This window comes from Scylla paramamosain, chromosome 35, assembly GCF_035594125.1.
Source record: "Scylla paramamosain isolate STU-SP2022 chromosome 35, ASM3559412v1, whole genome shotgun sequence".
In the NCBI taxonomy this organism is placed as follows: Eukaryota; Metazoa; Arthropoda; class Malacostraca; order Decapoda; family Portunidae; genus Scylla; species Scylla paramamosain.
The window spans coordinates 2,614,538-2,629,740 of NC_087185.1; the positions used below are offsets into that span (position 1 = coordinate 2,614,538).

A 15,203-nucleotide genomic window follows, 5' to 3' on the forward strand; every position below is an offset into this window, starting at 1 on the left:
TTTTAGTTTGTTAATTGTGTTGTATTTTCTTAATCTTTCATTTACGTGTTGCATTTTTTATATTTTATTTTAATTTTTGTATTGTTTTTAGTTTCTCGAGAGTGTTGCAAGAATTTTTTTTTATTATTATGATGGTAAGGATTCGTAAATGAACTCTGTCTATCTGTTTGTCTGAATATCTGACTGTCTCTCCTCTCTCTCTCTCCCTCTAATCCTGCATAACCTACTAAAAAAACATGCAAAAATTACTCTATTAGTCATTATTATACTAGTCATCATTACATTTTCACAATCATTATTAATACCAAACGAACATTACATTCACACTTTATTCATTTTCTCACTATGACACACACACACACACACACACACACACACACACACCTAATTCAGCGCTGCCGTAACTGGAGACTAACAAAGCCGATAATAAAACAGTTGGTGAGCAGAATTGGTGGGTCTGATCCTCTCCTCCATTATATTAGTGGATGAACCAATCATATGAAGACCCAGCAGGAGAGGCTTTTATGAGAGAGAGAGAGAGAGAGAGAGAGAGAGAGAGAGAGAGAGAGAGAGAGAGAGAGAGAGAGAGAGAGAGAGAGAGAGAGAGAGATGATGTACCCAGATCTCTCATCACTACCATGGTGTAATTACTACTACTGTTATCATTATACTATAACTACCACCACCATTAGTACCACCCACACCTCCACCCACACTCCACCACCACTACCACTATCTCTACAAGTACTGCCACCCACACCCTAACCACCACCACCGCCACCACCACCACCACCACCACACTCAGCTTCTCTCCCTCGATCACTTTATGCTTGATTTCTTAATGCGATTACCAGTCAGCTTATCACGACCGGCGACCGCAGGGTGACTCGCAGCTGCGCAGGTGTGGGGGTGTTGGGGTGTTGAGGGAGGGGGTCGGGACTCCACACCGGGGACGAGCACGCGATCGACACCAGTCCTTCGTCAGCGCCTCGCCTGTCACTTCAGGAGGCGTGAAGGGCCCTCACGCCTCCCTCTCACCCTCCCTGCATTATGGCGCGAGGCTCTTCTTTACTGTAGCAACGGTGAATACAGATTAACCGGTGATGTTACCCGACCGCTGTCAAAACACGGCTGCCGTCTGCCCGGGGAGGCTGCGGCGGGAGGAGCCTGTGGCCTCCCGCCGCCGCCCCGACACTCGATCCGTCTTGTTATTGCTGATTACGGCTCCTCGGAGTCAGACATTTGTGCCAAGAAAACTGAGAACTTCCGTAATATATAAAGTGTTTTTTTTTCTTCTGGCCGATTTACAACATGTCTCCATGAACGTAATGGGGCTCGGGTGTCGCCGTGCCCGGTGCCGCTCCGCGATGCTCCTAGCGGCGCGGCGCTGGCCGGGCGAGGGAGGCTTGCATGGTGGTGTCGCGGCCACGTGAAGGCGGTGCAGCACACGACACGACGACCCAGGCACATTGGAACTTGCAAGCGCCTTCCCGGCCACGACACATGGTCCAAATGGCCCGTAAACTCATCATCCGAAGTGAAGCCCCTTGCATGTGTGTGTAATGTGTGTTAGGCCCAACCCTGTCATAAGCAATCACCTTTTTCCAAGAGCCTCGCCTTCCGCCACCCTTCGCTCAGGCCGGCGCCGCGTCGCCCCTGCACCGCCCCGCCGCACTGCTGCCGCCCGCCCGCCCGCTGTCCGAAACATAAAGAAAAGACGAGCTTGAAGAGGTGAAACCCCACATGCAAGGCTCGGGTTACGCGCCCCCCGCCCGCCCCCCTCTCTCCCGCCTCCCACATGAAACCCTAGAACCACCACCGCCGGGGAGGGAGAGAAGGGAGGGAGAGATGAGAGGGAACGAAGAGGGAGAGAGAAAACATGACTTATAAAGATAGCGACGTATGATGGAAAAGAAGAGCCAGGGTAAAGAGAACCTGCGAACGAATAACACATCACGACCACGCAGGAACACTGCGCTGCAAGGCGAGGCAAACACGCGAGGACCAGCACGTGGGAGGCCGCAAAACGAAACGATGAGTGACGTAAGAGAGGGAGGGACGCAGCCAGCCAGCCAACGAGCCAGCCAGTGAACAAACCAGCCAGCGCACACAGACAGACAGACAAGTGAGCATCGCGAAGCAACGAGAACCTGCCGAAGCACAAACAGACGCAAAGAACGGCTAAGAAATAAGGTGAAGGGGACGAGTTGAGGTAGAGCGGGCAATTAGAGGTGCTTCTCCTGGGACGCCGGGCTCGGTAAATATGGTTCCCCTTCCCTTAACAGATTCTCTTGTCTTCCCGCGAGTGGCGCCGCACAGGCTGCCCAAGGGAAAGAAAAATAGACTGCGGTAATGAGCGTTTGGGAAGCAACTCGAGGGTTTAAATACGCGGTGGTGAAGAACTGGTGCCGCCCTCATCCTCGACCTCCCTCACCCACCGACCTCTCATCCTCAACTCTCCTTACTCTCCACGCCTCTCACTCGCCATCACCTTCCACACTCACCCCTCACCCTTCTGCACCCTAGGTAAACGTCTTTCTCTTCCACATTCACCCTAAAAATCATCGCTCTAGATCATCTCACCATCTACAGATTCACCCTAAAAACATCCTTTACTGTTTTCATCACCCTGGATCATCTTCTCACCCTTCCTCACCTTGAAACAACAGTTCCTCTTAACCACATTCACCCTGGAAATCATCCCTTTTATCTTTCTCACCCTAAACTATCTCCTCCTAACCTTCCTTCACCCTTTATCACCCTAAAATGTGTTCACCCTTGACCATCTCACTCATCCTCATCCTAAATACTTCCTCTAACCCACATTTACCCAAGAGATCATCCGTTTTTATCATTCCTCACCCTTAATCACCCCAAGACGTCTTCACCCTAGATCACCCTAACTCCATACCATGCTCACCCTTCCCTCACCCTAAGCAGAATAAGAACCATCGTCCTCTGCCAATGAATAAGTGGTTTTTGTTGCTCGTCTCCCCCTTAACTGAGCTGTGGGGTGAGGGGAGGGAGTGAGGAAAGGGAGTGAGGGGAGTGAGGGAGCAGAGGGGACGTGATGTGAATGGTAGAGAACAGTGGAGACCTTCATTAGGATTACACTGTCTGTATACATCTACCGGGGACTGTCCTCTCTCCTGCCTGCTTCTCATCTTCCTCCTCCTCCTCCTCCTTCTCCTTCTCTTATTACTACTATTGCTATCACTATCATTCTTTTCCTTGTCTTAGTGTCCCATAAACGTTTGGAGATAATTAAAAAAAAAAGAAGAAAGAAAAGTGAAGAAGCTACTACTACTACTACTACTACTACTACTACTACTACTTTCTCTATATCCTCTTGTCCTCAGCGTTCCACAAGCACAAGGAGGAAAAAAGATGAAGAAACTACTACTACTTCTACTTCTACTACTACTACTACTACTACTTTCTCTACAGTCCTCTTGTCCTCCACGTCCCACAAGCACTGGAGGAAAGAAAGGTGAAGGAACTACTGACACACTCAAGAGATGAAAGCGATCCACTCAGAGAATATTAAGTAACAGTCACGCAAGGAACGCTAGCGGGGACTAACTTAAAAAAATACCACAAAAAAAAAACAGCTTTCATATTATTGCCTGATGTTTCTACCTATCATGCCTGTCTTTTACTAACTGGATGCTTCTCTCCGTCTCTCTCAGTAGCTCTTGATTCACCACACAGAGGGCCAGGTTCTGTAACACTTGTTCACACCTCCACTACTTTGAAAATGCTCTAGTTGAAGTTATGCAAGTTTTTTAAGGTGTTTTTATGGTTCTAGTAAGTGATTAATAAGATTTCTACATTGCTAACAGGAGAAATACCCTTGAGAGTCCGGCTAAACGTCTCTGTGGCCTTTGAAAATAGTTATGGTGAGAAAGCAATGTGTTTCTGAATCTAGCCAAAGTCACGCAGCGAGTAAACATAGACAAGACAACACGAGCATCTGTCTGTTAGTTTTTGGGTGTGTATAGAATGACGGTCACTCAATTTACTGTCAGTCGCTTCAGGGAGATTGTGAAGGGAGGGCCTATAGTTGTCTGTCTGTCTGTCTGTCTGCCTCTGTTTGTCTGTCTGTCTGTCTGGGGATGGTGGGTTCTCAGAATGGTGCAGGAAAACAATTGAGGTTTTGTTTGTGGGAAAATATCGAGTGGTCAAGAATTGGTTTTAGATTTTTTCCCCTATTCTCTCTCTCTCTCTCTCTCTCTCTCTCTCTCTCTCTCTCTCTCTCTCTCTCTCTCTCTCTCTCTCTCTCTCTCTCTGGTTACACCTCTTCCACGAATTCATCTCTCAGAAAAAGGCTTTAAAAAAATTCATCCAAGCCATGCCAAGCGCTAGACTGCCACGGGAAAATACCACAACACTCAAACATTATAGAGGAACAAGAAATAAATGGAGATGGTAGAACATGAACCAAGGAACCTCATTTTAATAGAACCACAATCCAAGAATCTATTCAACCAACAAGAAATACCCTCTCTCTCTCTCTCTCTCTTTCTATCTCTCTTACAAACTCAACCCACTTAGACTATAATCTTCACTCACATTATAGAAAAATCTGAAATAAATTAAGAGAGAGAGACATGAAGTGAGGAATTTTATATTGATACAGAACCACAACGTAAGAAACCTCACGCACCCTCTCACTCTTTCTCTCACTCACTCACTCGTCAATGAAGGACTCGGAGCCCTCACCCTCTACTCAGGTTTCCACTCATAATGCGCTTATTTTTCCTTCGTTCTTCACCTGTTTTGTGGAAATCACTTGTCCTTCACACCTTTCAACCCTTGTACTGTCCCTCTTCCGTTCTCCTCTTCCTCCTTCTCCTTGTACTCTCCTCTAATGGGCTGACCTCCTCCTCCTCCTCTTCCTCCTCCTCCTCCTCCTCCTCGTCGTCGTCTAATAGGGTGAGACAAAGGACAAATACCTAGACGTCCTCACCTGTCTGTCCACACCTTTTAAATGCACCTCATTAATAAGTGAACTTTCGTACCTACCTTCAAAAAAAAAAAAGACAGGTGGGGAAAAAATATTGAGTTTGTAATATAATTCTGAATTAATTAATGGTGAACCGTTATGATTTACCCAATAAGGTCAAATTTCGTGTTTATTTTATATATTTTTCTGAGTTACCGTGAGATTTGAGTTATTTTGAATATAAGAAAAGACAGAAGGTTTGGAGGATAAGGAAGAAAGTAAAGCTGGGAATTAATGAAAGCAACCAACAATTAAGAAATGAAAATAAAAATAAAAAAAGGGAGAGAGAAAGAAGTTTAAATTAGTTTCAAGTCTACAAAACAACATACGAAATTAAGTAGATAAGGAGGAAATAAAGACAAAAATTAGTGAAAGAAACAGGTAATGAAAAAATAAAGATAGAAATAACTATATGAGAAAGAAACGAACAAACGCACACATGTACACACTAGAAAGAGGAACACAACCACACTCCAGCTCCTCTCTCTCTCTCTCTCTCTCTCTCTCTCTCTCTCTCTCTCTCTCTCTCTCTCTCTCTCTTTGCGTTTTTTTTTTCTTTTTTTCATCAGAGGACCATATCAAGTTTCCGATAACAATGGAATCGGGCAGAAAACCACGAGCGTTGGGAGGGGAAAGTGGCAGGGGGGAGGGAGAGGGAGGGAGAGTGGATGGGAGGGAGAGAATGGAAGAGACGGACGAAGAGAGAGGAGGAAAACTGAAAAAAAAAAACTCAAGAATCAGAATAAAAAGGTGAAAATCAAGATGAAGGAAAGGAGGAAAGGAGAAAAGAGAGGATAATTGGAAGAAATGTATGTAATGAATGTGTAAATACGAGGAAATTTGATGATGAGAGAGAGAGAGAGAGAGAGAGAGAGAGAGAGAGAGAGAGAGAGAGAGAGAGAGAGAGAGAGAGAGAGAGAGAGAGAGAGAGAGAGAGAGAAAAGGAAATTAGTTAAGGAAAGAGATATTATGAGAGAAATCAATGACAGGAAGAAGAAGAAGAAGAAGAAGAAGAAGAAGAAGAAGAAGAAGAAGAAGAAGAAACTCTACTCGAATACAAAATAGAAAACAAGACGCTAAAATACAATAGTCCCCGTTACTCCATTTTCTTTTATAACCCACTTGCGTCGCAGCACTCCTGCATACGCTTACCCTTTCCTTCTTTAAAACTCTAAAAACGCCTAAAAAAGGGGCACTCCTATCCCACAAATGCCCTGAACTTACACATTAAAACTGCAGCTTCCCTTTCACACAAATCCCGAAGAACAGAACAGAGGAACAGAGGAGAGAGGAAGGAAAAAGTTTCTTCGCAAGTTCAGTCGTAGCCTGATCCTCAAGCCATGTTAAGTTGTCAATAATATTCTGCCCCACAACTCCACGAGGATTATTTTCACCTGCAGGCTTCGTTACTGTATCGCTTCATGCCCCGAGGAAGTGCCTGAAGGGAGGGGGGTGGAGTGAGAGTTGCCACGGGAAGGGCGTGTTTGGGAAGGCGTGTTTTGAAGGCTTCGTCAAGGGAGGACTTGAGAATGCCTTGTGGAGGGGAGTGCCGCAGGCTGTGTAGGGCTTAAGGATTCTGGGAACAAAGGCGTGGTGCGGGTTGATTGCATGGTTATTTATTTATCCAATTATCTTACTTTACTTTTATTTATTTATTTATTTATTTTTGGCGATGGACCGAGGTTAGGTTTCTTCATGATTTCTGTATGACCACCTCCACTTCAAGGTCTCTGAGATTTCCCCTGTCCGTGAAGCGTGAAGCGAGCCACGCGCGTCCCTGGCGTTCCCACAGCGGCGGGAGGCTGAGGGGCTGAGGTCGGCGTGACGAGATCCGGGACAGCGCGAGGCCTCAAAGCACTCTTAATTACAACCCACAAAGGCCGTGCGACTGTCCGGGCTGCGGATCGCGGCGCTGGCCGTCTTGTTAACATTCAGAGAGCAGGTTGCTAAATACCGTCTTGTGTTACCAGGAGAAGGATAACTCAGCAGGCCCGGCGCGTCCCCCGCCCCCTGCCCGCACCACAAAGGCTGCCCCGCCCCCCCCCGGGGAGCTTCAATGCCGCCACCCTTCCCTGCCTCCACGCATCCACTTTTTTGCTCGAGCCTCGTTAAAGATTTCTCAAAATAGTATGAGGAAGAGGGCGGCGGCGCGGCGTGGACGTGGCTGAGAGCGGTGAGTGGGGCGCTGAAGGCGACGCAGCGGGCGGGATGGTGCGCCGCGACGGCCACTTGTCAGGCGGGAGAGACTATAATCGGGGGCAATCAGCGGGCGCGAGAGGAGGTCATTGTTTGGTGTGTGGGGCCGCGGCGAGGTGCGGGCGACCTGCGGGGACTACTCTCCCCCAACAAAGCCGCCAATCACTCACCGGCACAGCCGTCCTGCAGCCCCGCGGGGCGCCGCTTTAACTACCGTGACCGCCCGGCTCCGGTGTCCCTCCTCTGCGTCAGGGCCCAGCAGCCGTTTGTTTAGCCACCCACAAAAACAACCCACCCAAACAATCCCCCAATAAGAGGACTCATCTCCCCTGACGCAGCCCACAGGTGCTTGCGGGGCGCCATGCTACCAGTGCTGGGGCCTACAGTGGCAGCAGGACGCGTGGAATACACTATTAAGACCAATGCATGGCACACACGCCTCCCACAGCATCACACAGCCTCTCACAGTGCCACATAGCCTCCCACAGCACCACACAGTCTCTCAGCGCCACACTGCCTCCTACAGCATCACACAGCTTCCCACAGGGTCACGCAACCTCCCAAAGTGTCACACAGCCTCCCACAGCACCACACAGCCTCCCACAGCACCTCACAACCTCCCACAGTACCACACATCCTCTCACAGCATCACACAGCTTCCCGCAGCACCATACAGCCTCCCACAGCATCACACAGCTTCCCACAGCACCACACAACCTCCCACAGCACCACACAGCCTCCCACAGCACCAGACAGCCTCCCACAGCACCACACAGCCTGCCACAGAACCACGCAGCTTGCCACAGTACCACACAGCCTCCCACAGCACTTCACAGCCTCCCACAGCTCCACACAGCCTCCCACAGCACTACACAGCTTCCCCACATCATTATACAGCCTTCCCACAGCACCACACAGCCTCCCACAGCACCACACAACCTCACACAGCACCACACAGCCTCTCACAGCATCAGATAGCCTCCCACAGCGTCACACAGCCTCCCACAGCACCACACAGCCTCCCACAGCACCATACAACCTCCCACAGCAACACACAGCCTCCCACAGCATCACACAACCTCCCACAGCACCACACAGCCTACCACAGCACCACACAGCCACCCTTTCCAGACCACGGCGGGTCGTTGGGCCTGAAATGGTCTGACCTCGTCTTTCCAAACTTAGAAGAGAGTCTGAGTGAAAAATACGTGTAATGATAATTTAAATCTGACCACACAGGTAAAGGACCAACATTTACTGGTACTTTACAACGTACTTTGAGAAAACGAGGAGGAAAATACGTGATAAATGCACAAAACCTTCTTTTCTTTCTCTTCTCTTTTTTTTTTACCAGTCGCCAAGGAACATTCACACAAAGAAATATTTTTACAAGGGGGCGAAAAAAAAAGGTAAGTATAAATGAAAGTGGCCACTTGAACCTCGTAACCAGGCCAGGTCTTTCTTTCTCTCCGGCAGCAGGTGTGTGTTCAGGTTACCCTCGAGTGAATGGTAAGGTCCAGCGGGGCATTACGAGGTCCTCCGGTTACCTGGGCTCGTAGGTAATGCTCCGGCGCTGTGGTTTACGAGCCTGATGCCACCGAGATAGCCACGCTCACCCACACCCGACACTGGTCCTCACAAAACACGACTCCTGACACTGAGAGAACAAATATTCTTATTACTAATACCAATTTACAGCTTCCCTTCCACCACTCAGTACTTTATCACGTGTTTTGTTCTTTTAACCATCTCATAGCTACTCATACTCAAAAAACACGATTCCTGACACCGCGAGACTCAATATTCTTACCACTAATACAACTTTACAGTACTCTATCACACGTTTTGTTCCTTATACCGCCTCAGCTACTCGTCCTCACCTGATGTTGGTCCTGACTGTCATTAATACCATTTCATAGCTTCCCTTTCAATATTAATACTCATTCCTAATACTTAAAATTCTCCTTCCTAATACTCTATCGCATGTTTTGTATCTAATACCTCATATCCTTCCTTTCACTGCTACTACACTCTTTTCTTTTTACTACACCCTTCATTTTTCATAGTATTGTCATATTTTTCTATTTATCTTTTAATAATCTCCTGTTTATCTTCCTTTTTATTCCTTCAATTAGGTCACACTATTCCTTTCAGTTATATCCAACCATGAGTTAATAGTTACACTCTTCCTTTGACCTCTAATATCACCTCACATCTTTTTCAATCATAATACTGCGTCATTTCTCTCCCATTCCCTCCCTTATACCGTCACATCATCTTTATCCGTAATACTCCACCACATCACCCTTGCCTCACCATTGCCTTCACTCACAAGTCACATTCTACGCATCCCTCACGTCACATCACCTCCATCACTGTGTCACGTCAGAGTATCTTCGTCACAGCCCAGCGAGGTGTCAGTAGTTAGGCTGAGTTACGTGTCGTATCTCTTGTACATCAAACACTGAACACTTCGACTTGCTTACAGTCTTTCATGCCAAGAATACCACGGAGGGATGAATATTCTGGGATCTTTCGTGTGTATTTCTTGTTTTATATTCGATTGCTAAGGGTTAAGAGGCTCTAGTATCTTTTCCGTGATCTTTTATGTTTATTTTTTAAAGTTTCTGTTCGACTGCTGCGGTTTAATGGGAGCTAAAATCTTCTCTGGGATCTCATGTGTGTTTCTTCAGTTTACATTCGATTTCTGAGACTCGAGCGTGACTAATGTCTTGTCTGTGACCCCCTATGAGTGTTTTTTTAAGTCTATATACGAGTGTTGAGACTAAAGAGAGCCTTTGTTTTATTTGGGATCTCCTCTGAGTGTTCCATCGATTTTTTTATTCCATTACTAAGGCGGCTTGTGTTAAACCTTACGTTGGGAGAGAGATGGGAGGGAGATGAGGAAATTTTGTCCTTGTCATTCCCAGAGATACTGCTGCGCCAGTTTCCAAGGCTATAGAAATGTCAGTTTTTTTCCTTATTTTACTTTTTCTCTCGTGTGGTTAATTGTTTAATGGCTCCGTGGGAAAGACTGCCGGAAGAATAATGCAAAATTACTGTCTCCTTTAACTGATGACGCTAAGAATGGCTGTAATGCTCCTGAAAGTTATAGAAGGTTAAGAGACGTGTGGCTGTCAGAGTGAAGTATTGAAGAAAAACAGAAAACACTCGACAAACTATAGACGAAGAAAATAAACAGGTGAGAAATTTTATAAGACATATCCACGCCATCTAGTGTCGAATATCTCAACTATTACCCGTTACAAATATAAGCTGAGATCGTAGCAAAAATCAAAACATTCAAAGGTTGTTCTACTGGTGAAACTCTAACCTGGTATAAGGAATGCATTAAAAAAAAAAAAAATGAAAACTAGTGAACTAATTTGACAGCATAGAAAAGCGTCAATCTTCAGGTGAAGAGAGAGAGAGAGAGAGAGAGAGAGAGAGAGAGAGAGAGAGAGAGAGAGAGAGAGAGAGAGAGAGAGAGAGAGAGAGAGAGAGAGAAACCTGACACACACGGTTTTACGCTTTCATCCCTCAGGCTTATACCAGGTTACAGTTTTCCCAATAGTGCTGGAATGACTGGGTGAATCGCGCCCGCCGCCTCCCGTCCCCAGCAACACAGGCGTCGCGGGGGTTGGCAAGCCTGGGCAGGGATATTAATGTTCCGTCGCTCACCGTGTCTCCCCACAAGACACACTGTTATTCCCCATTACGCCCGCCGAGTGGGACATTAACACAGGGCACCGTGTTTGGAAAGGCTGTTCAGGGGCGTGGGAGTGACGCCCACCCACGCCTCCTGCCCACCTGCCGCGCGCACCATTCCCACAAATCCTTACGACATCCAAACTCACGCACTCTGAGTTAATCCTAAGCGCTTCCTACTTAGAGACAAGAGGAAGGGCTCACTCATACAGGAGGCAGTTGACTGGATCTGGTAATTAAACTGATGTATTATAAAGCAAGGTAGGCAAGCAGGGCGGCAGGGCGGCAGGCCGGCATATTCATAGTGGGTGGGGTACCGCAGGGCGAGAGAAACGGCTGTAAATGTTACCTGTGATTAATTGTCGAGGTGGAGTTGCCCGTACGACCTGGCATGTGAGTGTGTGTGTGTGTGTGTGTACATCGTAGGTGGGGCGCCGAGTAACCTGAGGTGCCGCTGGGTGACTTAAATGAGGCTCAAGGTGAAACTATAGTGTCCCTGAAGATTAGAGGAAGAGCCAGATGGATGATCCTCGAAGTGGCGGGTCCAGGGGTGTCCGCGCTGGGCACCACGGGGGGTCCTCGCGATGCCCTCCCCCGGATGGTGCCCCTCGTGATGGATGTGTGTCCCGCCCCATCGTGACGCCCCCGTTGCCCCCCGCCTCGCTCACCTGTTTTATGGCCCAGCCTCCCTGCCCTCTGCCTTGCCCACCTCTCCCATGCATTAACCCTCCCCCACTCTGTTATTACTTTCCTTGGGTGGTTATACTGCTCTCACCCCGCTAGTTTGATCACCCGAGTTGCAATGCTCTTTCCCTCTCCTTCTCTACTCACCCACTTACCTTTATCTACCTCTCTATCTACCTGCCTACCCTTTATCTACCTTCACCATCGCTTGCACCTGACAGGAATCAGAAATACACTCAGGAAGGCGTCAGAAATTTCGCACCTTCGTATAAAATTTCCTATACACCTGCTGCTCTCTCTCTCCCTTCCCTCGCCTCGTAGCGCCAATGAAGAAATTACGCCGCTAGCCACGTCAGATTTGGCAGGAGTTCCGTATTAATCTGCTCAACTCTCTTTTCTAAGTACGTGAAATCTTATAACCTTCTCGGCTTGCTCGGCGCGGCTGCAGCTCATCAAGGATTTTCAGAAAGTGTTGATTAGCTCGGATCTTGTTTCTCCGGCGCCCTGATTTCTTTCCCCGCTGGTATAGGAAGAAGGGAGGTTTAGGACACTGCTGCACTAACTAGACTAATAGCGGCATCATTAGATCAATATAGCGTGAGCAGAAGCCTCGTCCCTCACGTCTCGGGATAAAGTACTGGTGTCCCTCTTGGCTGGGGATCAAAACACCGCGAGGATCAGACTCACGTTGGCGGAGGAAGACGAATGAACCAGACGGGGAGATTATGTTAAGTTACACCGCCGCGTCTTGAGGAATCACATGCGGCGTGATGGAGAGGGCGGGAAGCGGCGCGGGAAAAAAATAATAGAAAAAGGCAGTCACATGATGGGGAAGGCAGTGCAGCCGGCCTCCCGCGCCCCGCGCCAGCCAGCAGCAGCGCGGAGGTGTGACAGCGGGATGAAGTGGAGCGGCGCCGACAGATGACAGGCAGATAACACCGCGCCGCCACCCAGCCTGGCGCACCACCACCACCACCACCACCGCCACCCCGCTGCTGCCTGTCTGTAAGGCGGCCCGGCGCGTCCAGCCAGCCAGCCCACACCCAGGGAAATGTACACAGTGTTCGGGAGTTACGAGCTGATACCGAGAGTGATGGACGCGCGCAGATCACCTCGTAAAGACGATAACGGAGGGAGCCTTGTTTTACTGCCTTCACCTGATATTCATGAGTGCTTGCCCCATCTTGATGAGTCGCCTCTAAGGTTCGCTACTTCTTTAATCTGTACCCTGGGAGAGAGCGGAGCAGCGAGCAGCACCAGTATCCCCTTGCCCCCGTGCCCCGTGGAGGAGAGGGACGCGTCTCGTGGGGTTTAAATACATGCTAATGTGTGGATTCCTGTGCGAGATAATGACGCTATCTTCCTCCATCCAAGGGCGCGAAGTGGTGCGCGTCGTGTCCTCCGCAATACGTGGTGATTGCAATGTCTGACGGCACTTTTTTTAAGACTCCGCCACTTACTCTATTATACCCTGGTAGTTTAATGGTAATTGTACACAGTTTAGTAGATCAAAGTCCTCTAGTAGTTATTTCCATACATTTTTTTTTTTTTTACTCTATTTCATCCTGTTCTCTGTGGTTTAGTAGCGTAGTGTAATTTAATAAAGTCTCCAACCATCTGTTCCCATGCAGTCTCCTTCCTTCTAAATATTCTATCCTGTTCTCCATAGCTTAATAATAATAGTTTTGCATATACCCTCTAGAAAACAAGCCTTGAGCGTAGTCTATATTTCCCTCTCCTTTCTCTATCCCGCTCTCCCCGTACTAGTTCACTAATGTACAATTTAACATTCCCTATAAATAAGCCTCCTAGTGTCTCTCATGTAATCACCAGCTATCTCCGCCCTCCGTCAGCACTAACACGGCACCAGACCCCTTCAGTAGCGCCTCACACCCTCTTAGCACCAGCAGGCAGCTCTTATCTCGCACCCCCATTAATAATACAAATTTGAGGCCGCCCCCTTATCTCCCTTTCTTCCTCTGCTCGCTCAGGGACTGTTTAACGCATCGAGAACTCATGTAAATTAACGCACATTTCTTATCCTACAATACCTGATGTGTCTTGAAGGCAGTGAAAACAGATTAGTCCTGATGAGACACAAAAACCTTCTCTTTTTAAATCATTATCTTCTTGCATCCTGAATACTTGATTATGTGCTTCTCTCTCTCTCTCTCCATCTCTCTCTCTCTCTCTCTCTCTCTGAAGGACACCACGAAGGAATGAACAAAAGACGAGTGGGTGATGGATATGAGGATGAGTGATGAGAGGACAAAGGACAGTAAGGATGAATATGTAAATGCAAGAGTGTTTAACAGAGGCACTTAAAAAAATAAAATGTTCAAGCTATCTCAGGCCAAGCATCTGAGTGCTCACCTGTTATGAAGCAGATTCGAAGCAGGTACAGTCATTAACCAACAGTCGAGAACAAACCACATTTCCGTCCAGTGTTTTTCCTGTCATCCCCATCCACTGATCTGCTGAGGAGCTAAAAGTTACGTTGCGTTGGTAGACTGTCAGCATGTCAGGGGACGAAAGATTCTGGAAGAACACAAAGTAAAGAGGGAGTGAGACCGGTATTCTGAAACGCTTCGCTCTCTCACCACGACTATTTCAAAGGCCACAAAGATTATTAACCAAGTTGTCAAGAGTGTTTCTCCTGTTAATAATGTAAAAATCTTACTAATGTTACTGTAAACGTAAATACACCATTAAAAATCCGTGTCACTTAAATTAGAGCCTATTGAAAGTAGTCGAGACGCGAGCAGTGTTTCAGTATACACGAGTCTGGTTGTGTCCCAACTTCAAGATTGTACCAAGGCTTCAGATCAGGGCGGCCCGAGGCTATTGCTGACCACGTGCCGCTCACTTATTTCCTTAAGCACGGCCCAGCAAACACTGCTGACGTCACCACGCACGCTCCGCACAGCCTCCACCACTATCACCACCACCACCGCGCCCCGCCGAGCAGCTGTCCCTCTCCATTACGCAGCGCTCTGGGACAAACACTCCCATGCACCGCGCCTGCCGCTCGCTTGTCAGTACTGGTGACGCAAGGCAGCCAGGATGCTCAGCATTTCTTAGCCATATTAAACTAATTGATTTATTTATTGATTCGTGGATTGACTGACCTAAAGCGCCGCAACTACTTGGTGTTAGAAATTTCTAGTGATAATTACATAATTTTCATCTCATGAGGTAATTAATATGTCATGCCTATCAACACCTGCCTGACAGTTTCCCACTGAGTCTGTTACGCTCTCAAAAATTGTGGATATAATTTCAATATCAAGCCCTTATGATTCCCCAGCAGGCCCCGCACCCCGACACACTGGCTGGGGCGTCTTGGCGGGGTGTGCAGCAGCAGAGAGGCTCAGGTGGCCTATGGCAGGCTTGGATACCCAGATCCTCTCGGCTGTAAGCCAAGCGTGCTACCATTACACCACGCAGCAGCTGTGTGTCACTCACTGCTGTGTGAACGCCACTACTGTGAATACTGCTTTGTTTCTTGGGTAGTTGTCAGGTGTTGTCTTGTATGTACCAGTAACACACACGGGCTAGCCACCTGTGTGCTCCCTCACATCTTCACTGACTGCATGACTCAAAAAATTCA

General features: G+C 47.9%; 1 protein-coding gene across 1 annotated transcript; it reads left to right on the forward strand.

Annotated features, from left to right (window-relative positions):
• Positions 1-7,623: 7,623 nt before the first annotated feature.
• LOC135090398 (cyclic AMP-responsive element-binding protein 5-like) lies at positions 7,624-8,415 on the forward strand. The gene has a single exon (XM_063987152.1). The coding sequence runs from the start codon at positions 7,624-7,626 to the stop codon at positions 8,413-8,415; it is 792 nt and encodes a 263-aa protein (XP_063843222.1).
• The last annotated feature ends 6,788 nt before the right edge of the window (positions 8,416-15,203 follow it).